Below are 16,726 nucleotides of genomic sequence, written 5' to 3' on the forward strand. Positions count from 1 at the left end.
TCTTTTTCCTCTTAGACACTTTGTGAATTTCCCAGAAAGGGCAATCATCACTTAAAAAAACAAAACAAAACAAAAAACAGAAAAAAACCAACCAATTTCTTAACATTGGCTGAATCTTTTGTTGGCCTTTCTTTCTCAGTCCTCAGGTGGGAATCTGGGCCACCCTCTCACCTCCCCAGGCCCCACCCAGGACAGCTCTGCCCTCAGAATGTAGGACTTCGGGGTAAGAATGTCACCAGCAAGAGGAAGGGGCTGGGTGACCCAGGGTGGGCTTCTCTCTGAGACCCGGGCTTGCAGCTCAGAGCTCAGGCTCCCAGCGCGCTGTTTTCCTTCCAGAGCTGTTTTGATGGTCCCTGAAGCTACGCCTCCTGCCTTTGAATGCTTTGTTTGAAAAGCACATGAGCATTTGCAAGCGTTTAAATTGATTCCTTGTGGCTTTAATTTCTTGTCTAGTGTGTGACTTGACTGGTTTCCAAAAGCTCGGCTTTTATTTTTTAACAAAACCATGAATGGGAGGAGCAGAAACCAGCGCGCAGGGTTGCAGATGACAGGACGCCGAAGCTCTAAGCACCACAAGGCAGCGAGCTTGCGGAGAACCTTCTTCCAGCTGGCAGTGCCCAGGGCCTGGGTTTTGGACCCAGAGGTATGTTGATGGAACACTGGAGTCCAGCGGGGCAGGGCGCGACTCGGGAGGGCTTCAGACCCACGGGTCGGCCTCGGTTCGGGGACCTCTAACCTCAGAGCTGGGGTCACTAACTGTGAGCTCGGCGACGGGGGGCTCTTGGCTGGTTCTGCCAAACCACTTCTTTCCCATTCACTGAAACACACAGGAATGAAGCTCGGCCTCATGCTACAACCACAGTGGCAAATAAGCAGATACCACCCCTGTCTTAAAAACCTCCTAGAAGAGTTCCCATTGTGGCCCAGCATTAACAAAATCCACTAGTATCCAGGAGGTCTCAGGTTCGATCCCTGGCCTCGCGTAGCAGGTTAAGGATCCGGCGTTGCTGTGAGTGTTGTGTAGGTTGCAGACTAGCTCAGATTTGGTGTGGCTGTGGCTGGGGTGTAGGCCGGCAGCTGCAGCTCCAATTCGACCCCTAGTCTGGGAGCTTCCATATGCCACAGGGGGGACCCTAAAAAGACCAAAAAAAAAAAAAAAAAAAAAAGAAAACAGAAAGAAAGGAGCTCCTAAAGCAAAGCTGCCCAACAAACATGTGTATGGGCTGCAGGTGGAGGCGCTGCAGGCCAGAATGGGGGTGTTTGAGAGGAGGGGATGGTTGCTTAGCTTTTCCCGTGGATCCCCTCCAAACAAAGGCTTTAAATGCAGAGAGTGAGGTGTGAGGACTGCAAAGGACACGAATCCCATTAAAACACAGGCATCGCTGCAAGAGAGGGGACATGTGTGTACAGGACAACTCAGTCTCCGTGTCGTGCACTAGACATCATCGTATTCTTGTAAATCAACTAAATTTCAATAAAACTTTAAAGAACAACAACAAAAAATAGGTATCAACACACGAAAAATCAAACTCATGCTACACACACACACTTCCTCATGAACACAAGAAATCACAAGATCTAACAGCAATGGGACTCACAACTACCAGAATTTTGAAACAGTGACGGGCATAAGCCACATTTCATGGTATTTAAATGGCAAGGTGACATAAAATGTATGTGACATGGAGTTCCTGTCTTGGCTCAGGGGAAATGAATCCGACTAGCATCCGTCTGGATGCAGGTTTCAATCCCAAATTGCTGTGGCTCTGTCGTAGGCCAGTGGCTATAGCTCTGATTTGACCTGGGAACCTCTTTATGCCATGGGTGCAGCCCTAAAAAGACCAAAAAAAAAAAAAATGTATGTGACAAACTTATAGCCACTGCCAATGGCAGAGAGGGCTTGGTTTTGGTTTTGGTTTGCAAAACTGAAGAAATTGACATCAGTTAGAGGTTGGTAGCAACCCTATCTGAAGCCCCCTGTCAGTCCCTGGACCTGGATAAGAATCCTGTATTGAGCCTCAAACAGTCAAAGGAAAGGAGAGTCTGTTTCCTTACACGAGTTTAAAAGCTTAAAGTTAGGGAACTATATCCAGTCACTTGTGATAGAACATGACAGAGGCTGTGAGAAAAAGAATATATGTGTACACGTGGGAGTTCCCTTCACGGCTCAGTGGTTAACGAATCCGACTAGGAACCATGAGGTTGCGGGTTCGATCCCTGGCCTTGCTCAGTGGGTTAAGGATCCGGCATTGCCATGAGCTGTGATGTAGGTCATAGATGCAGCTCAGATCTGGTGTGGCTGTGGCTGTGGCGTAGGTCAGAGGCTACAACTCCGATTAGACCCCTAGCCTGGGAACTTCCATATGCTGCAGGTGCTTGCCCCCCCCTCCAAAAAAGCAGCTCAAGAAAAGCCCACTCACAATCGGCTCATGGACCAGGAAGACACCCCCCTTAGCATCCCTTGCCAGGAGCCTCGTGGGCTTCCCTCTGTGTCCTCAGTGCCTCCAGGAGCCCTCTGGCCCTTTTCCCATCCCTCCTCCAGGCAGCCGAGGGGGCTTTCTAAACACAAGTCGAGCCGGCCGCAGCCCTACTGACAAGGCCTGTGGTGGCACAGTCTCCTGACTGGCCCCTAAGCCCCATCATGACTCTGTTTCCAGCCTCGCATTCCCCTGCACCGCCTCACACCCAGTCCCACGGCAGACACACAGCTCTTAGCACGCAGCCCCATCTCTGATGCAGCCAAGACCGCGACCTCTGTCCCTCTCTGCAAGAACTGAGCCCCTCCCCAGAGCATCTGTGACCACCAAGTCCATTTTCTGGGCAGGCCCGCCTCCCCTCTTCTGCCTTTCCACTGCTGCACCCAGGGCTGGTGAGTCAGGTCACCAGCCCTTCATTAATGCCCATGGAAGGAACGAATAAGCCAAGGACACAACCTGCAGTGTGGGGTCGAGCCAGGTGGGCAGCCTTCCCCAGTGTGGCAGGGAAAGTAGGAGACAGAGCCCCGGGCTTGGAATCTGCACATTCACTCTGAGCATGAGCCTCTGCCCCGCCCCCCATCCCCGGCCTCAGTTTCCCCATCTGCACACGGTGAGTGTTGAACAGAGGGTCTCTCAGGGCCTTTGAGGTTGTGACTTGAGAGGGTCCTCAGTACTGAGATATCTGAGAGCCCTACCAGTCCCAGCCCCAAGCTGGGCCTAGGGACCTGCCTCTGCCCTCAGACTATCAGCCTAGCCCAGGCCCTGGCCCCCTTCTCTCCCCACGGTGCCCTCCTGGGCCAGCTCAGAGCAGCCCTTCCCGCATCGCGGCCCCCCGCAAGGCAGACTGGGATCGGTGGCCCCCCAGACCCCATGTAAGCCCCAAATGAGAGGGTCCTGGGAGGTTTTAGATCAGCAGGAGGTGTACTTCTTTTGCAAAGGGTGGAGGAATAAATAGCTTTAGACTTTATAGGCCACATACCATCTCTGCTGCATATTCTTTTAAAATTTTACAGCCCTTAAAGGGGTTCCCTGGTTTCTCAGTGGGTTAAGAACCCAGCTAGTATCCAAGGGGATGTGGGTTTGACTCCGGGCCTCGTTCAGTGGGTTAAGGATCTGGAGTTGCTGCCAACGGTGGTGTAGGTTTCGGATGTAGCTCAGCTCTGGCATTGCTGTGGCTATGGCATAGGCCTGTGGCTTTGGCTCCAATTCGACCCCCTAGCCTGAGAACTTCTATATGCCACAGGTGTGGGCCTCAAAAGAAAAAAAAAAAGGATCCAGCATTGTCACTGCTGTGGCTTGGGTTTGATCCCTGGCCTGAGAATTTCCCCGTGTATGTGTGCAGCCAAAATAATAATAATAATAAGATCAATGTCACATTCACTGACCGTACTGAAACAGACCGCTAGTCGGGTGTGGCCTATGGGCTGTAGTTAATTGGCCCCAGTTTTAGATGGTCCAAGCCTACAACCAGCACTGCAGGGCACGGTGGCCAGCAGGCAAGGCTCGCTGTCTAAGTGACCCACAGACATGGGTCCTGGATTGGATGGCCGTTGAGGCCAGAAGGACCTATAACTGGTGGTCTAGGATCCACTATTCACTAGCTGTGTGACACCTGGCCAGTCACTTAACATCTCTGAGTCTCTACCTCCTCTGGAAACAGGCTGTCTTCGTCCGTTTGGGCGCCCATAATAAAATATCACAGGCTGGGTGGGCTTATAAGTGGCAGAAATTTCCTTCTCACAGTTCTGGAGGCTGGGGGTTGAGATCCGGGTGCCAACATGGTCAGATGACCCTTTTCCTGATTGCAGATTTCTCATTGTATTTTTTTTCCTTTTCTTTCTTTTTAGGGCCACCCTTGCAGCATATGGAAGTTCCCAGCCTATGCCACAGCCATAGCAATGATCCGAGCCATGTCTGCAACCTACACTGTAGCTTATGGCCATGCCAGATCCTTAACCTACTGAGCAAGGCCAGGGATCGAACTCGAGTCTTCTTGGATACTAGTCAGGTTGTTACTAGTCCTCTCCTTGTATCTTCGCGTGGAGGAAGGGGTTAGGAAGCCCTGGGGGGTGTCCTTAATCTCATTCACGAGTGCTCTGCCCTCGTGTTCGAATCACCTCCCAAACGCCCTAACTCCTAACAGCATCACAGTGGGACTCAGGATTCCAGCATGTGAATGTGGGGTTGGGGGGCGGGACATAAGCTCAGCCACAGCACGGGAACGACACCTAGACGACCAATGAGAAACCTCCCACCCGGCACCCGGAACACACTCCACACTTGGAAGCAGTGCTTTTTTAACCCAAAATCCTCTGGTGTCAGGAGGAGGACTTTCCTTCCTAGGAACCTGCATCCAGATAGTGGCTCTTGCCCCGTCCCCAGGCTGGGTTTGGCGTAGGAATAGGAGTTATGGGCTGGAGACTAAGGCATCTGAGCGTCTCAACAGCTTTATTCTCTGAGGATTCAGGTGGACCAGGTAGGGCTCTGGCCAGTGGGGCTCCGTGTTCAGTGAGGGGGGCCAAAGAGAGCTTTGAGAGAGGGGAGCACAGGCTGAGTTGGGGGGGCTTTGCATACTGAGGGTACCGGGGAGGTTCTGGACACACTTGGGGGATGGGGAGGCTGGAGCAGAGGATGGGGTAGGCAACAGGGGGAGCCAGGGTGGGCAGTAAGAGCCAGATCAGAGCCCCAGAGCCACGTCCAGGAGGCTGGAAGGGTCCCAATCGGTAGCCAATATGGGCTCAGGTGGCAGTGTGATAAGACTGTTTCTGAGACTCAGCCCAGTTGCCCTGGCTGGGATTTGTGCAGAATGGAAGGCCTTGCTGGTGGGGGGGGTGGGGGGGTGGAGGGGTGCGGGGGGGGGGTCAGTCCAGAGACTGAGTTTGCAGCTACATGAAGGCAGGACCATGAAGGGAGGCTGTGGGAACGGGCGTGGCCAGCCTGCCCCTCTGGGTCAGAGGTGGGTATTCAGTGGCAAGTTTGTTTGTCCATTGGTTGAAATGGACATAGGATTTAAAAAATGGAAGGATTAAAAAAACGCAACTACGATTTTTGTTTTGTTTTTGTTTTTGCTTTTTAGGGCCGTACTTGTGGCATATGGAAGTTCTCAGGCTAGGGGCTGAATCGGAGCTGCAGCTGCCAGCCTATGCCATGGCCACAGCCACGTGAGATCTGAGCCTTGTCTGCAATCTACATCACAGCTCACAGCAACGCTGGATCCCTAACCCACTGAGGAGGGCCAGGGATTGACCCTACATCCTCATGGATCCTAGTTGGATTCGTTTCTGCTGTGCCATAACGGGAACTTCCTGGAACTACACGTTTCCCAAACATTTTGGGAAAGAAAAAAAAAAGTGCCCAGGCATTCTTTTAAAATCTGTTTCCATTTCCAGCTTCTTGGGAAGCAGCCCTGGGGTGTGGCGGTGGGCAGCAAGGGAACAGGGCTCCGGGTGTGTCTCTGGACTATTCCCAAGGAACCAGAGAAAGGATGTAGGCCCTTTCTGGCTCTGGCTGGCCCTGGTCGGCCGGGGGAGACACTTAGAAAGGAAACAGCCTTGGTTTTCAGCCTCCTGTGTGGTTATCGCAAATGACAGCTGGAAGAGAAGTGATCTTTTTTCGCTGATGACAGACTAGCTGGGTCAGGACAAACGTAGGAGGAAAGAAGCAGACTCGAGAGGGAGCATGTGCTCCGATGGGTCCCGGGTCCAAAGCCCGCAGCCTGGAGACTGACATGCCCACGGGAAGCAGACAAAACCCGTGGGCACAGAGGGGACATAGCTTCCCCAGAAATGGACTGTGAGGCTGCCCTGGGGGGAGGCCCAGAAGCTTCCAGAATCTGAGCTCCAGGCCTGAGCCACGGCATCAAAAGGGGAGAGTTAGAGTCCTAGGGACAGCTCAGGGTAAAATGCCATAAAGAAGTGTGCAGTGGACAGAGGGGACTAGGAAACATGACACAAAGTTTAAAAAAAAAAAGGCGGAGTTCCCGTCGTGGCACAGTGGTTAACAAATCCGACTAGGAACCATGAGGTTTCGGGTTCGGTCCCTGCCCTTGCTCAGTGGGTTAACGATCCGGCGTTGCCATGAGCTGTGGTGTAGGTTGCAGACGCGGCTCGGATCCCGCGTTGCTGTGGCTGTGGCGTAGGCCGGTGGCTACAGCTCCGATTCGACCCCTAGCCTGGGAACCTCCATATGCCGCAGGAGCGGCCCAAGAAATAGCAACAACAACAACAACAAAAAGAAAAAAAAAAAAAAAAAAGGCAGCAAGCAGCCAGGGAAGGGGACTGACATTCCCACAAGGATGAAAGGCCTATGTCACACTAAGCACGTGTCTACAGGTTACCCATTCTGGGCATCCTCTACCTGAAAGGCAGCAGAGCTCAGGTAGCAGGAACCCCCCTCTTCGGGCTGAGAGCTGTGGCTGATGAGCGGGGCAGTGGGGGAGACATGTGGGGGGACTTCAGAAGAGCTTCCTCCACCCCCCCCCCAGCACCTTCCTCTTAGAATCTGAGGGGACTTGTCGGGCACCTGCTCAGGATGAGTCGCCCCAGGTGCTCAGTAGTCAGGGCCACCATCACCATCCCCAGTTGCAGACAAGACCACTGAGGCAGAGCTCCCGTTGTGGCTCAGTGGGTTAAGAGTCTGACTAGTATCTGAGAGGATGTGGTTAAGGAGCTGGTGTTGCCACGAGCTGTGGTGTAGGTCAAAGACACGGCTTGGATCCTGCGTGGATGTGGCTGTGGTGTAGGCTGGCAGCTATAGCTCCGAATTGACCCCTGGCCCGGAAACTTCCATATGCCGTATGTGCGGCCCTACAAAGACAAACAAACAAACAAACAAACAAACAAAAACCCAAAGACCACTGAGGCTGGAGTAACCTGTTCAGGGCATGGGGCCACTCTGGGGTTGGAACCTTGTTCTGCTGGATTCCAAAGCCGGCATGCCCATCTCACTGGACCACACTGCCTCCAAAGCCGAGTCCGACTCCACTGCACGTGGGTGCATCTGGCAGAACTACTCAGTGATTCTAACTGGACGGGTCCACGCAGGCAGAGTGAATCCACTCCAAGTCCAACGGCGAACCAGAGGGACCCAGCTCCACGTGGGCGAAGGAGCAGAGAAGCTGCCAGGAGACTAAAGGGGGCACAGAGATCAGACACTTCGACCCTGAGGCTGGACGGAGCAAAGGAGGAGGCGATGGGAGCCTCTGAGCAGCACAAGCTGGAGCCCCGAAGGAGGCACAACCCCTGCCGGGCGAAGAGGCTGTCGCTGGAGAAATCCCAGGGCCAGCAGAGGGGATCCTGGGTGATGCAGCCCGCAGGGGCTGACCCTCCTGTGACCCAGGGGACAGGACGGAAGGAGGACCACACAGACTGCCCATCTGGAGTTGGCAACAGACACCAGGGCTGTCTTTGCTCCGGGAAGTCTGAGCAATGGGCCAAGCTGCAACTTGGTCTGGTGGGGGAAGGAGGGGGTGCCAGCCTTGCAGGACAGAGGACAAGGTACTGGCACCAACAAAAGTGCCTGACACTGACCACCTGCCCGGTCAGCCTCCAGTGGAAGCAACCCCCCCCCTGGGGGCTGTGGGACTAGAGCCCTCCGCCTCCTCCCTCCTTGCTGGGCCTTCGAGGCTGCAGCTGCAGGGTGGAGTCCCTGCTGCTTGGCTCTGCAGGGCCACTGATGGGGGCAGATACTCCATAAGGAGCAGGCTGGGACAGCCTCCTGCCTCAGGCCCTCCAGCACCACCACGGCAGTTAAAATAATTCTCTGGGATGGTGCAAATACCATGTGCTATTTGGTGATTCACGTGCTCCAAGAATTCTGCCTGGGATCTAACCAAGTCCCATTAGGGGACATGCCTAAAACATGAAAACAAACCCCTCGCTAGCAAAGGGAGGGGCCAAGTCGGGTTGGCAGTGACCTCCGTGGGGCATTATCACACACCTAGTCCCATTTTACAGAGATGGAAACTGAGACTCAGTGAAGCGAAGAGCCTGCCAGAAAGTGGTGGATCCAGGATTGACAAATTGTCACAGCCCACATGTATCTGACATTCTGTACGTACCTGACCCTGTGATGAAGGACTTACAACTATAACTCATTTATCCTAGAAAGACCAATGAGACACTGATCCCTGCTTTATAGCTGAGAAAACAGGACCAATGATACTAAGAATACTGACCAAAATCAGACGGATTTAAGTATCAGGTAGTTTTTTGTTTGTTTCTTTTCGGTTTTTTCTTACGGCCACATCTGTGATACATGGAAGCTCCCGGTCTAGGCGTGGAATCGGAGCGTCCAGCCTACACCACAGCCACAGCAACACTGGATCTGATCCACATCTGGGACCTACGCTGCAGCTGCGGCAACGCCAGATCCTTAACCCACTGAGAGAGGCAAGGGATCAAACCCACATCCTCACGGACACTATGTTGGGCCCTTAACCTACTGAGCCACAAGAGGAACTCCCAGAGCTTTTTTTCTCAAACACCACAGTGCCACCTGACTTCTGTGCCCCTGCCTGTGCCCCCCAGAGCCCCACTGAGAGAGGTCCCCTTGATGTGGGAACCTGGGGCAGCCGTCTTCGGCGAGCATCCAAGCTCCAGAAAGGTGGCTGCAGGCTGTAAATCTGGGCCTCAGCCCAAGAATAGAAAATTGGAGACGATGAACTGAGGCCCCAGCTTCCAGGAGCCTCAGTCCAACAGTGTCCAGCTATTCTGGCCCTGTGCCAACCCAGCTGCCCCCCAGGGAATTTTGCTCTGGAGCCCAGAAGCCTTCAAGATCCAGACACCAGTAAACCCCAGCTCCCACGGCAGGCCCCTGTGAGCAGTTACAGCTCCGTGCCCCTGCTCCGCCAACCTGGCTGGGGGGAACCCCGCCACAAACTGACCCAGCACCCTGGCACAGGGTACATCCCCTTTCCTGTGACATGCTTGCCTTTCCTGTGACTCATTTGTGCCCCGCCACACACAGTTTCCACCCTGCTCGTTCCCACTGCACTCATACACCCAGACAGAATTTCAGGAACTGAGCCGGCAGCTGGTTTTAATCCCAAAGCCTATTCCAAGTGCATTCTGGGAACATTCTTGTTCACTTATTAACTGCAGACAATGTTGCAAAGGGGCCTGGCTCAGAGCATCTTCAAGCACTAGGAGAACCCTGGGTGATTCTCTCTTCTCTGGCATTCACAAGAGGGTGGTTCTGAGGGCAAAGTGTGTCAAAAGCAGGGACCAAAAAGCCCATCAGCATCTTAATAGGTCATTGGACCAGGAACCCTCAAACTATCTTATTTAATCTTACAACCACCCTCTAAGGTAGCTGAATCTAGAGTTGGGGACAATTATTGGCTTTCATCCCATCAGAGGTAACCACAGGCTTGAAGAGATTAAGGGACCAAACCAAAGCCACCCAGACTGCAGGGCGCCCCAGCCCACTTGTTAGTCCACAGGCTTGTAAGTGTGTAAACAAGAAACCCCACCTAGTACCAGTGTTGTGGGGTCCACTTTACAATTCCAGCCACAAAAGGGACAGGGCGTGACTTCTTTCAAGACAAGTGCCCTGAGAGTGACTCTCAAATAGCTCTGCCATCACTGAAAAATTTGTACTTGGTAGTGAAAACCCACTGCTCTCTGGCTGCCTCACTGCTTTCCCCAGAGAGCTGACTATAAAACAGCATTTCTGGTTCAAGGGGATCCACGGCATCTTGGGAGCCTCTGAGACAAGGGGTTCGATTCCCGCTCCAGCCCAACACAGTGGGTTAGGGATCCAGCATTTCCGCAGCTGCAGATTAGGTCACTAAGGTGGCTCCGACCTGATCTCTGGCCTGGGAGCCCCATAGGCCGCGGGGCAGCCAGAAAAATGACAAAAAAAAAAAAAAAAATTAACTGAACCAATAGTCTCCATCAAAAGGCTCAATGTGGAAGACGCTAGATTTCCTCCCTGGAAAGACGAGGATTTGTATTCAGGAAACGCTGGCTTTTTTTTTTTTTTTTTTTTTTTTTTGTCTTTTTGCTATTTCTTTGTCCGCTCCCGCGGCATATGGAGGTTCCCAGGCTAGGGGTCTAATCAGAGCTGTGGCCACCAGTCTACGCCAGAGCCACAGCAACGAAGGATCCGAGCCAAGTCTGCAACCTACACCACGGCTCACGGCAACGCCGGATCGTCAACCCACTGAGCAAGGGCAGGGATCGAACCCTCAACCTCATGGTTCCTAGTCGGATTCGTTAACCACTGCGCCATGACGGGAACTCCCGGAAACGCTGGCTTTTTTTGCAAAGCACAGCCAGGTATGAATGCCTTGGGAGAAGGGAGGATACACGGGACAACTAGGAGAGAATGAGGGGTGGGACGCAGGTACGGGAGGAGAAGGCCAACTGCTCCACGGAACAGGCATCCCTGAGGCAGGGCAGGTGTCTCCATGGGGTGGGGCCTCAACTCCTCGGGCCCAAATGTGATTGGTTCAAGCTGCCAGGAGGGCAGCCAATCAGAGGCCACAAAGGGGGAGGGCGCACTGCAGGAGTCCTGAGGCGCTTCCTTCCTGGAGTCCCAGCGGGCTGCTGGCAGGGTGGCCAGATTGGAGGTAGGGGAGAGGGACTGGCCGTCAGCTGTGAGTCAGAGAGCAGTGGGCAGGGCCTCAGGGGACTCGTCCAGGCCTGGCTGGTGGACCGCGGGTGTGAAGCTGGGCAGGCCAATCAACAATGCCCAGCCGACCTGATCCAGAAACTGTAGGTCCCTGTTGGTTTTTCCCACTGCGGGTCGTGGCCCAAGCCCACCCCTCGGCAGTGGAAACACCAGCCACACTCCCAAACTCCTTGTAGATGAAATCTGCAAGGTTCCGGTCCCCACCAGAGAGAATTCCATTTGTCTGCTCCAGCCTCCAAGACCCCTCCTTGGCCAATGAGGTAGAACTTCCAGGATGGGATGTTGGCCCCTTGTCCCTGTGTCTCCCCTCCTCTTCCTTCCCCAGTGACCCATGGCAGCATCGTCTGTGACAGCATGATAGTGGCAGATGTCCCCACGCCTCGCCCTCCAGGCCTCTCTCTTATTGGCTCTGAAAATCAGAGGCACATGCCAGGCCCCCAGCCCTTCACATTTTCTCTTCAGGTAGGTATCTTCCCCAGAGGGGTGATCCAGCAGTCACCCCTGAACCCACCAGACCGCCCCTACCTGCCTCAGCAACTCCCATGAAACCAGCACCTCCTCCCTGGACTGACAGCACCTCCGCCCAAGCAGCAGGTTCAACCACCATGACCACGCACACCTCCTGTGGCCTTTGCACCTGAAAAACGTATGAACACACCTTTTTTAAAAGAAAATTATGGCTACACAACAATATATTTTCAGAACCCTTATGATCAGGAAGGACTTCAGAAAGGGGTGCTTTCTACGAGGTAGAAATGTCTTTCAATTCAAAAGCACTTCATCATGGAGCTTCCGTCATGGCTCAGTGGTTAATGAACCCAACTAGTATCCTAGTTCGATTCCTGGCCTTGATCAGTGGGTTAAGGATCCGGTGTTGCCATGAGGGTGTGGGTCACAGATGTGGCTCGGATCCTGCATTGCTATGGCTGTGGTATAGGCTGGCAGCTGCAGTTCCGATTGGACTCCTAGCCTGGGAACCTCCATATGCCATGGGTGCAGCCCTAAAAAGACAAAAAAAAAAAAGCACTGCATCAAAATATAGGGGTGGAGTTCCCATTGTGGCACAGGGGTTAAAGACCTAGTGTTGCCTCAGCGGTGGCATAGGTCACAGCTGCAGCTTGAATTCGACCCCTGGCCTGAGAACTTCCATATGCTGTGGGTTTGGCCAAATATGTGTGTGGGTATGTGTACACACACACACATATATATGCTTTGATTTAATTACATGACAAATTTCAAAACTCCTCCCAGAAGTCCTAGTCCCTAGAGAAATCTTCCTCATATCCCAGTCTGAGAAACCCTGGCCTGGAGGATGAGCCCAGCATTCCTTGGTGACCGTCAAGGACGAGGCTCCCATCTAACCTCCCAGCCCTGACTCACCAGGGTGGTCCCCATGTGCCAACTGTACCACACTGCAAAGTGTCTAGAAGCTTAGGGTCTGAGTGCTGCCTCCCCGGCTCAGTTCCACCTGGTAGGTCCCCCTCCCCCCCCACCTCCTTCTAGACTCTTCCCTGTTCTTTGGAGATTCAGTTCACAGCCAGCCACTCAGAAGGAAAACCTTTCCAGCTTCCTCCTCTACCCCCAAAGAAATGACCTCTCCCACCCTTGGGTCCCCAAGGGCCCTGGGCCACTTACTGCATATTCCCTAAACCCTCCGGATTTTCCCAGGTTCTCTTCCCAACAACCCTAGGACATAGGTACTATTATCAGTTTCCTCTCAGGAGAAAACTGGGGTTTAGGAGGCGAGGCAAAGTGAGTAGCCACGGATCCCGAGGTTTGACCTCCCTGTTCATGGTTTACTGTTAAACAGTATGTTTGCACAAGCAAATTCTCTGAAAAGGGCAGTGTCAGCTTCAGCGTATTGATTGGAGAGGGGGTGGCCTTTATTTTCAGTGGCTTTATTGGGGGTCCAAATTGATAAACAATAAACACATTTCAACTGCACAATTTGATGTTTTAACATATACACCCCTAGAGCCATCACCCCAATCAAGATAACATACCCATCACCCCAAAAGTTTTCTGATCCCATTTCTAATCCCTCCCTCCTACCCACACCTGCCCTAGTTAAACTCTGATGTGCTTATTGTCACTTATTGTCACTTGCATTTTCTGGAGGTTTCTACATAAATGGGATAATATGGTGTGTGTGTGTATTTTTTTTTTTTTTTTGGTGGGGTCCTGGCTTCTGTCACACAACATAATTACTTTGAGACTCACCCATGTCATTGCCTGAATAAATGGTTTATCCCTTTTCGTTGCTGAGTAACATTCCATAGCACGTGGAGGCCAGTGGTTGGTCATCCACGGTCATCCACTCACCTGCTGATGGGCAGTTTTTGGCTATTAGAAACCAAGCTTCTGGAGTTCCTGTAGTGGTTCAGCGGAAATGAATCTGACTAGTATCCATGAGGACACAGGTTCGATCCCTGGCCTCGCTCAGTGGGTTAAGGATCTGACGTTGCCGTGAGCTATGGTGTAGGCCAGCAGCTACAGCTCCAAATCGACCCCTAGCCTGGGAACCTCCATATGCCACAAGTGTGGCCCTAAAAAGCATAAAAAGAAAAAAAAAACTGCTCTAAACACTAATCTATAGACATAGATGCTTTATTTCTCTTGCAAAAATACCTAGGAGTGGAGTGGCTGGATCAGATGGTAGGTGTATGTTTACATTTTTAAGAAACTGCCAAACCGAAGCAGCCACACCTCTTTTCATTCTGACCAGCAATGGGTGAGCATTCCCATTCCCGCAGACCCCACTGTGGTCAGCCTTTTTAATGTTTTCCCTCCGCATTTGTACTTTAGGACAATTACTAGATGGCACTCAGCCCTCGCCAGGCACCTCCTCCTTTAGGGCTACGGGTGTTGCCCAGCATTGAGCCTGTTGGGCTGGAGACTAAGGGAGCAAGGAGCTGAGTGATGGCAAGACACTGGGCCAATAGGAACCTACTCCACTTTCAAGGGCACTGCCAGCAGACTCCTGGAACCAACAGTCAAGAGTGTGTAAAAACAGGAGTTCCTGTCGCGGCTCAGCAGTTAACAAATCTGACTAGCATCCCTGAGGATGCAGGTTCAATCCCTGGCCTTGCTCTGGGGGTTAAGAATCTGGTGTTGCCATGAGCCATAGTGTAGGTCACAGACATGGCTCGAATCCTGCACTGCTGTGGCTGTGGTGTAGGCCAGCAGGTACAGCTCCAATTAGACCTCTAGCCTGGGAACCTCCATATGCCATAGGTGCGGCCCTAAAAAGAAAAAAAAAAAAAAGAGTGGGTAAAAACAGATAAACCAAAGGAGTCCCTGACACGTGGGTGGAGCTCTCTGAGCTCCCAAAGAGTGGTTCCATGAGGCCCTTAGGCCATGCTCCTGCAGGGTCCTGGTTCAAAGGGGGCCTGGATATCTGCTCAACAACTTGTGTGGCTGCTGCCAGGTCTCCTAGCATCAGGAAAGGAAATCAACAATTCTGAGTCAGCAGTTGCCATGGAGCCCTCAGACGGCTCCTCTCATTTGAGTGTGAACTGCATCCGGACTGGTCCTTGCCCGTTGTGATCACTGCTAGCTTGATCAAGGTACCCGGGACAGGTACTGACACATAGCAGGTGCTCGCAAACAGAAAGACTCATATTTTCCCCCAATGGCACTTTGTAGGTACTTTATACTTGTTAGTCCTATTCTTTTTTTTTTTTAAGTTTTTATTTTAAAATTTTTATTTTAGTTGAGTCACAATAGTTCTGTTCTCTTTTATGAAAAGGAAGACGTGTGGAGCCAGAAAGAGCATCTCTCTAGCCTTATTTGGCCCTTGATACACACATGCTGCAGGTGCAGGGAAACTTGAGAAAGGCGGGGGTGGGGGCGGGGAGGGTTGACATCAGCACAGACTCTGTTAACCCCCAAAGCAGAGCCTTCCTTCAGGCAGAGGGTTGGGGCCAGAGCGGGCCCCAGAATGTGCTGAAGGAGGATGGATGCCAGTGCAGACTCTGCTATGAACCGGCTCCCAAACTCCAATCTCCTTGGTCCAGTGAGAGCAAGAATTACCACCTGACTTGCATGGCCTCTGAGATGGAGGGGCCTTACATTAGAAGGTTGTTTTGAAGAGAAGGGGCACATCTGATTCACCTCCAGACTTTTTTTTTTTTTCTTTAAACAGAATCACTGTCAGGAAGCCCTACCTCATTCAAATGCACAGAACTGCAAAGATCCCCCGGCAACCTAACGGCTAATTGCATCATGTTACAACGTGTAATAGCCATGGGCTATAATAACCAATTGTGGAGCAGCCCTAACACACTGGAGTGAATGCTACACTCCTCCGAGCTACAATTCCAACCTGTAATAACCAGAGACCTTCACAAGAGCCTGTTCTTTGTGCCAGGCTATCCTCTAAAGCACTTCATAGTGCTTTAGAAACAAATACCCTGGGCAGGGGAGTTGCCTGATGGTCTGGTGGTTAAGACTCGGTGCTTTTACTGCTGCAGCCCGGGTTCAATCCGTGGCCTGGGCACTGAGATCCCACATCAAGTCGCAGCAGGCCATGGCCAAGAAAAACGAAAAAAAGAGAGAGAGACACAAATATCCTACCAGGTGGGTGTTATAGTCAGCCTCGTATTATCGAGAAGGAAGCAAAACACAGAGAGGTTAAGTAACTTTGCCCAAAGAATGCAAAGCTGGGGTGGAATGCGGACCGGCTGGCTCCAGAGCCCTCCCTTCATGCACGGTGTTTTACCTGGAGACAGGTGATGAGCAGCCACCTGGTCAGCACATTAGGGCTGGTTGGATGTGAGTCAGAAAGCTGGTGCTGGATGGCAGATGCAAGAGCTGTCAGTTCTCTGCGGGGGCTCGACTATGCAGCTCAATGTACCATCCTCTCAATACCACCCAGAGCAAGGGTTCATATCTGGGCCAGGCCTGTGGTCCTATCAGCAAAGCTGAGTCTTGCCATCCGCCCCCTTGCACCTGCAGCCCTTGGTAGCCAGGGCCACCCAGCACACCCCAACGGACTCCATGATTGTTGCTGATGTGTTTGTCTTGCCATTAGACTGTTGCTCTCAAGGGCAGGGGCTGTGTCTCATCTGCTCTTTTACCCAGGCCTGGAGCCAGCTGGCCTGGAGAAGGACGGCAGCGAGGCTACAACATAGGTGAACTTTGAAAATACGATGCTAAGTGAAAGAAGCCAATCACAAAGGACCACGTTTTATATGATTCTGCTTAAATGGAACATGTAGAACAGGCAGATCTGTAGAGACGGAAAGTAAATCTATTGAGGTGGCCTAGGAGTGGGGGGTGGGGGGCAGGGGCCGTGGGAGGATCGGGCATCGTGCAGGCTCTGGGGGCAGTAATTAAAATGTGCTAAACATGATTGTGGTCTTTGAAAAACTTACGGTTTCCAAAGGAGATAGTTTGGGGGAAGGGGGACACGCTGGGGTTGTGGGATGGAAATCCTATAAAACTGGATTGTGATGATCAGTGTTCCACTGTAAATGTAATACATTCGTTGAGTAATAAAAAAAGTTATGGGTAGGAGTTCCCGTCGTGGCGCAGTGGTTAACGAATCCGACTAGGAACCATGAGGTTGCGGGTTCGGTCCCTGCCCTTGCTCAGTGGGTTAACGATCCGGCGTT

At 52.3% G+C, this 16,726-nt stretch overlaps 1 protein-coding gene across 21 annotated transcripts in view; it reads right to left on the minus strand.

Annotated features, from left to right (window-relative positions):
• SYNE3 (spectrin repeat containing nuclear envelope family member 3) overlaps positions 1-16,726 on the minus strand; it is a 109,648-nt gene that overhangs the window by 71,379 nt on the left and 21,543 nt on the right. For 5 of the 21 annotated variants that reach the window (XR_014811324.1, XR_014811325.1, XR_014811323.1 and 2 more), the window contains exon 2: positions 11,637-11,748. The exons of 10 other annotated variants lie outside the window; for them this stretch is intronic. Coding sequence is in view for 3 of the 11 variants with exons in the window: in XM_003128709.5 (XP_003128757.4) it covers positions 11,637-11,718 (82 nt within the window). In the remaining 8 variants the exon portion in view is untranslated. Of the gene's footprint in view, positions 1-7,348; positions 7,605-10,981; positions 11,075-11,636; positions 11,749-16,726 lie in introns of all 21 variants that reach the window. 6 more of the 21 variants (XR_014811331.1, XM_084970134.1, XM_084970130.1 and 3 more) reach the window with 3 other exon arrangements.

Source organism: Sus scrofa, chromosome 7 (genome assembly GCF_054392235.1).
Source record: "Sus scrofa isolate SSC_HxYL_T2T_F1_AM1 chromosome 7, Sscrofa_HxYL_maternal_Yorkshire_Landrace_v2.0, whole genome shotgun sequence".
NCBI lineage: Eukaryota > Metazoa > Chordata > Mammalia > Artiodactyla > Suidae > Sus > Sus scrofa.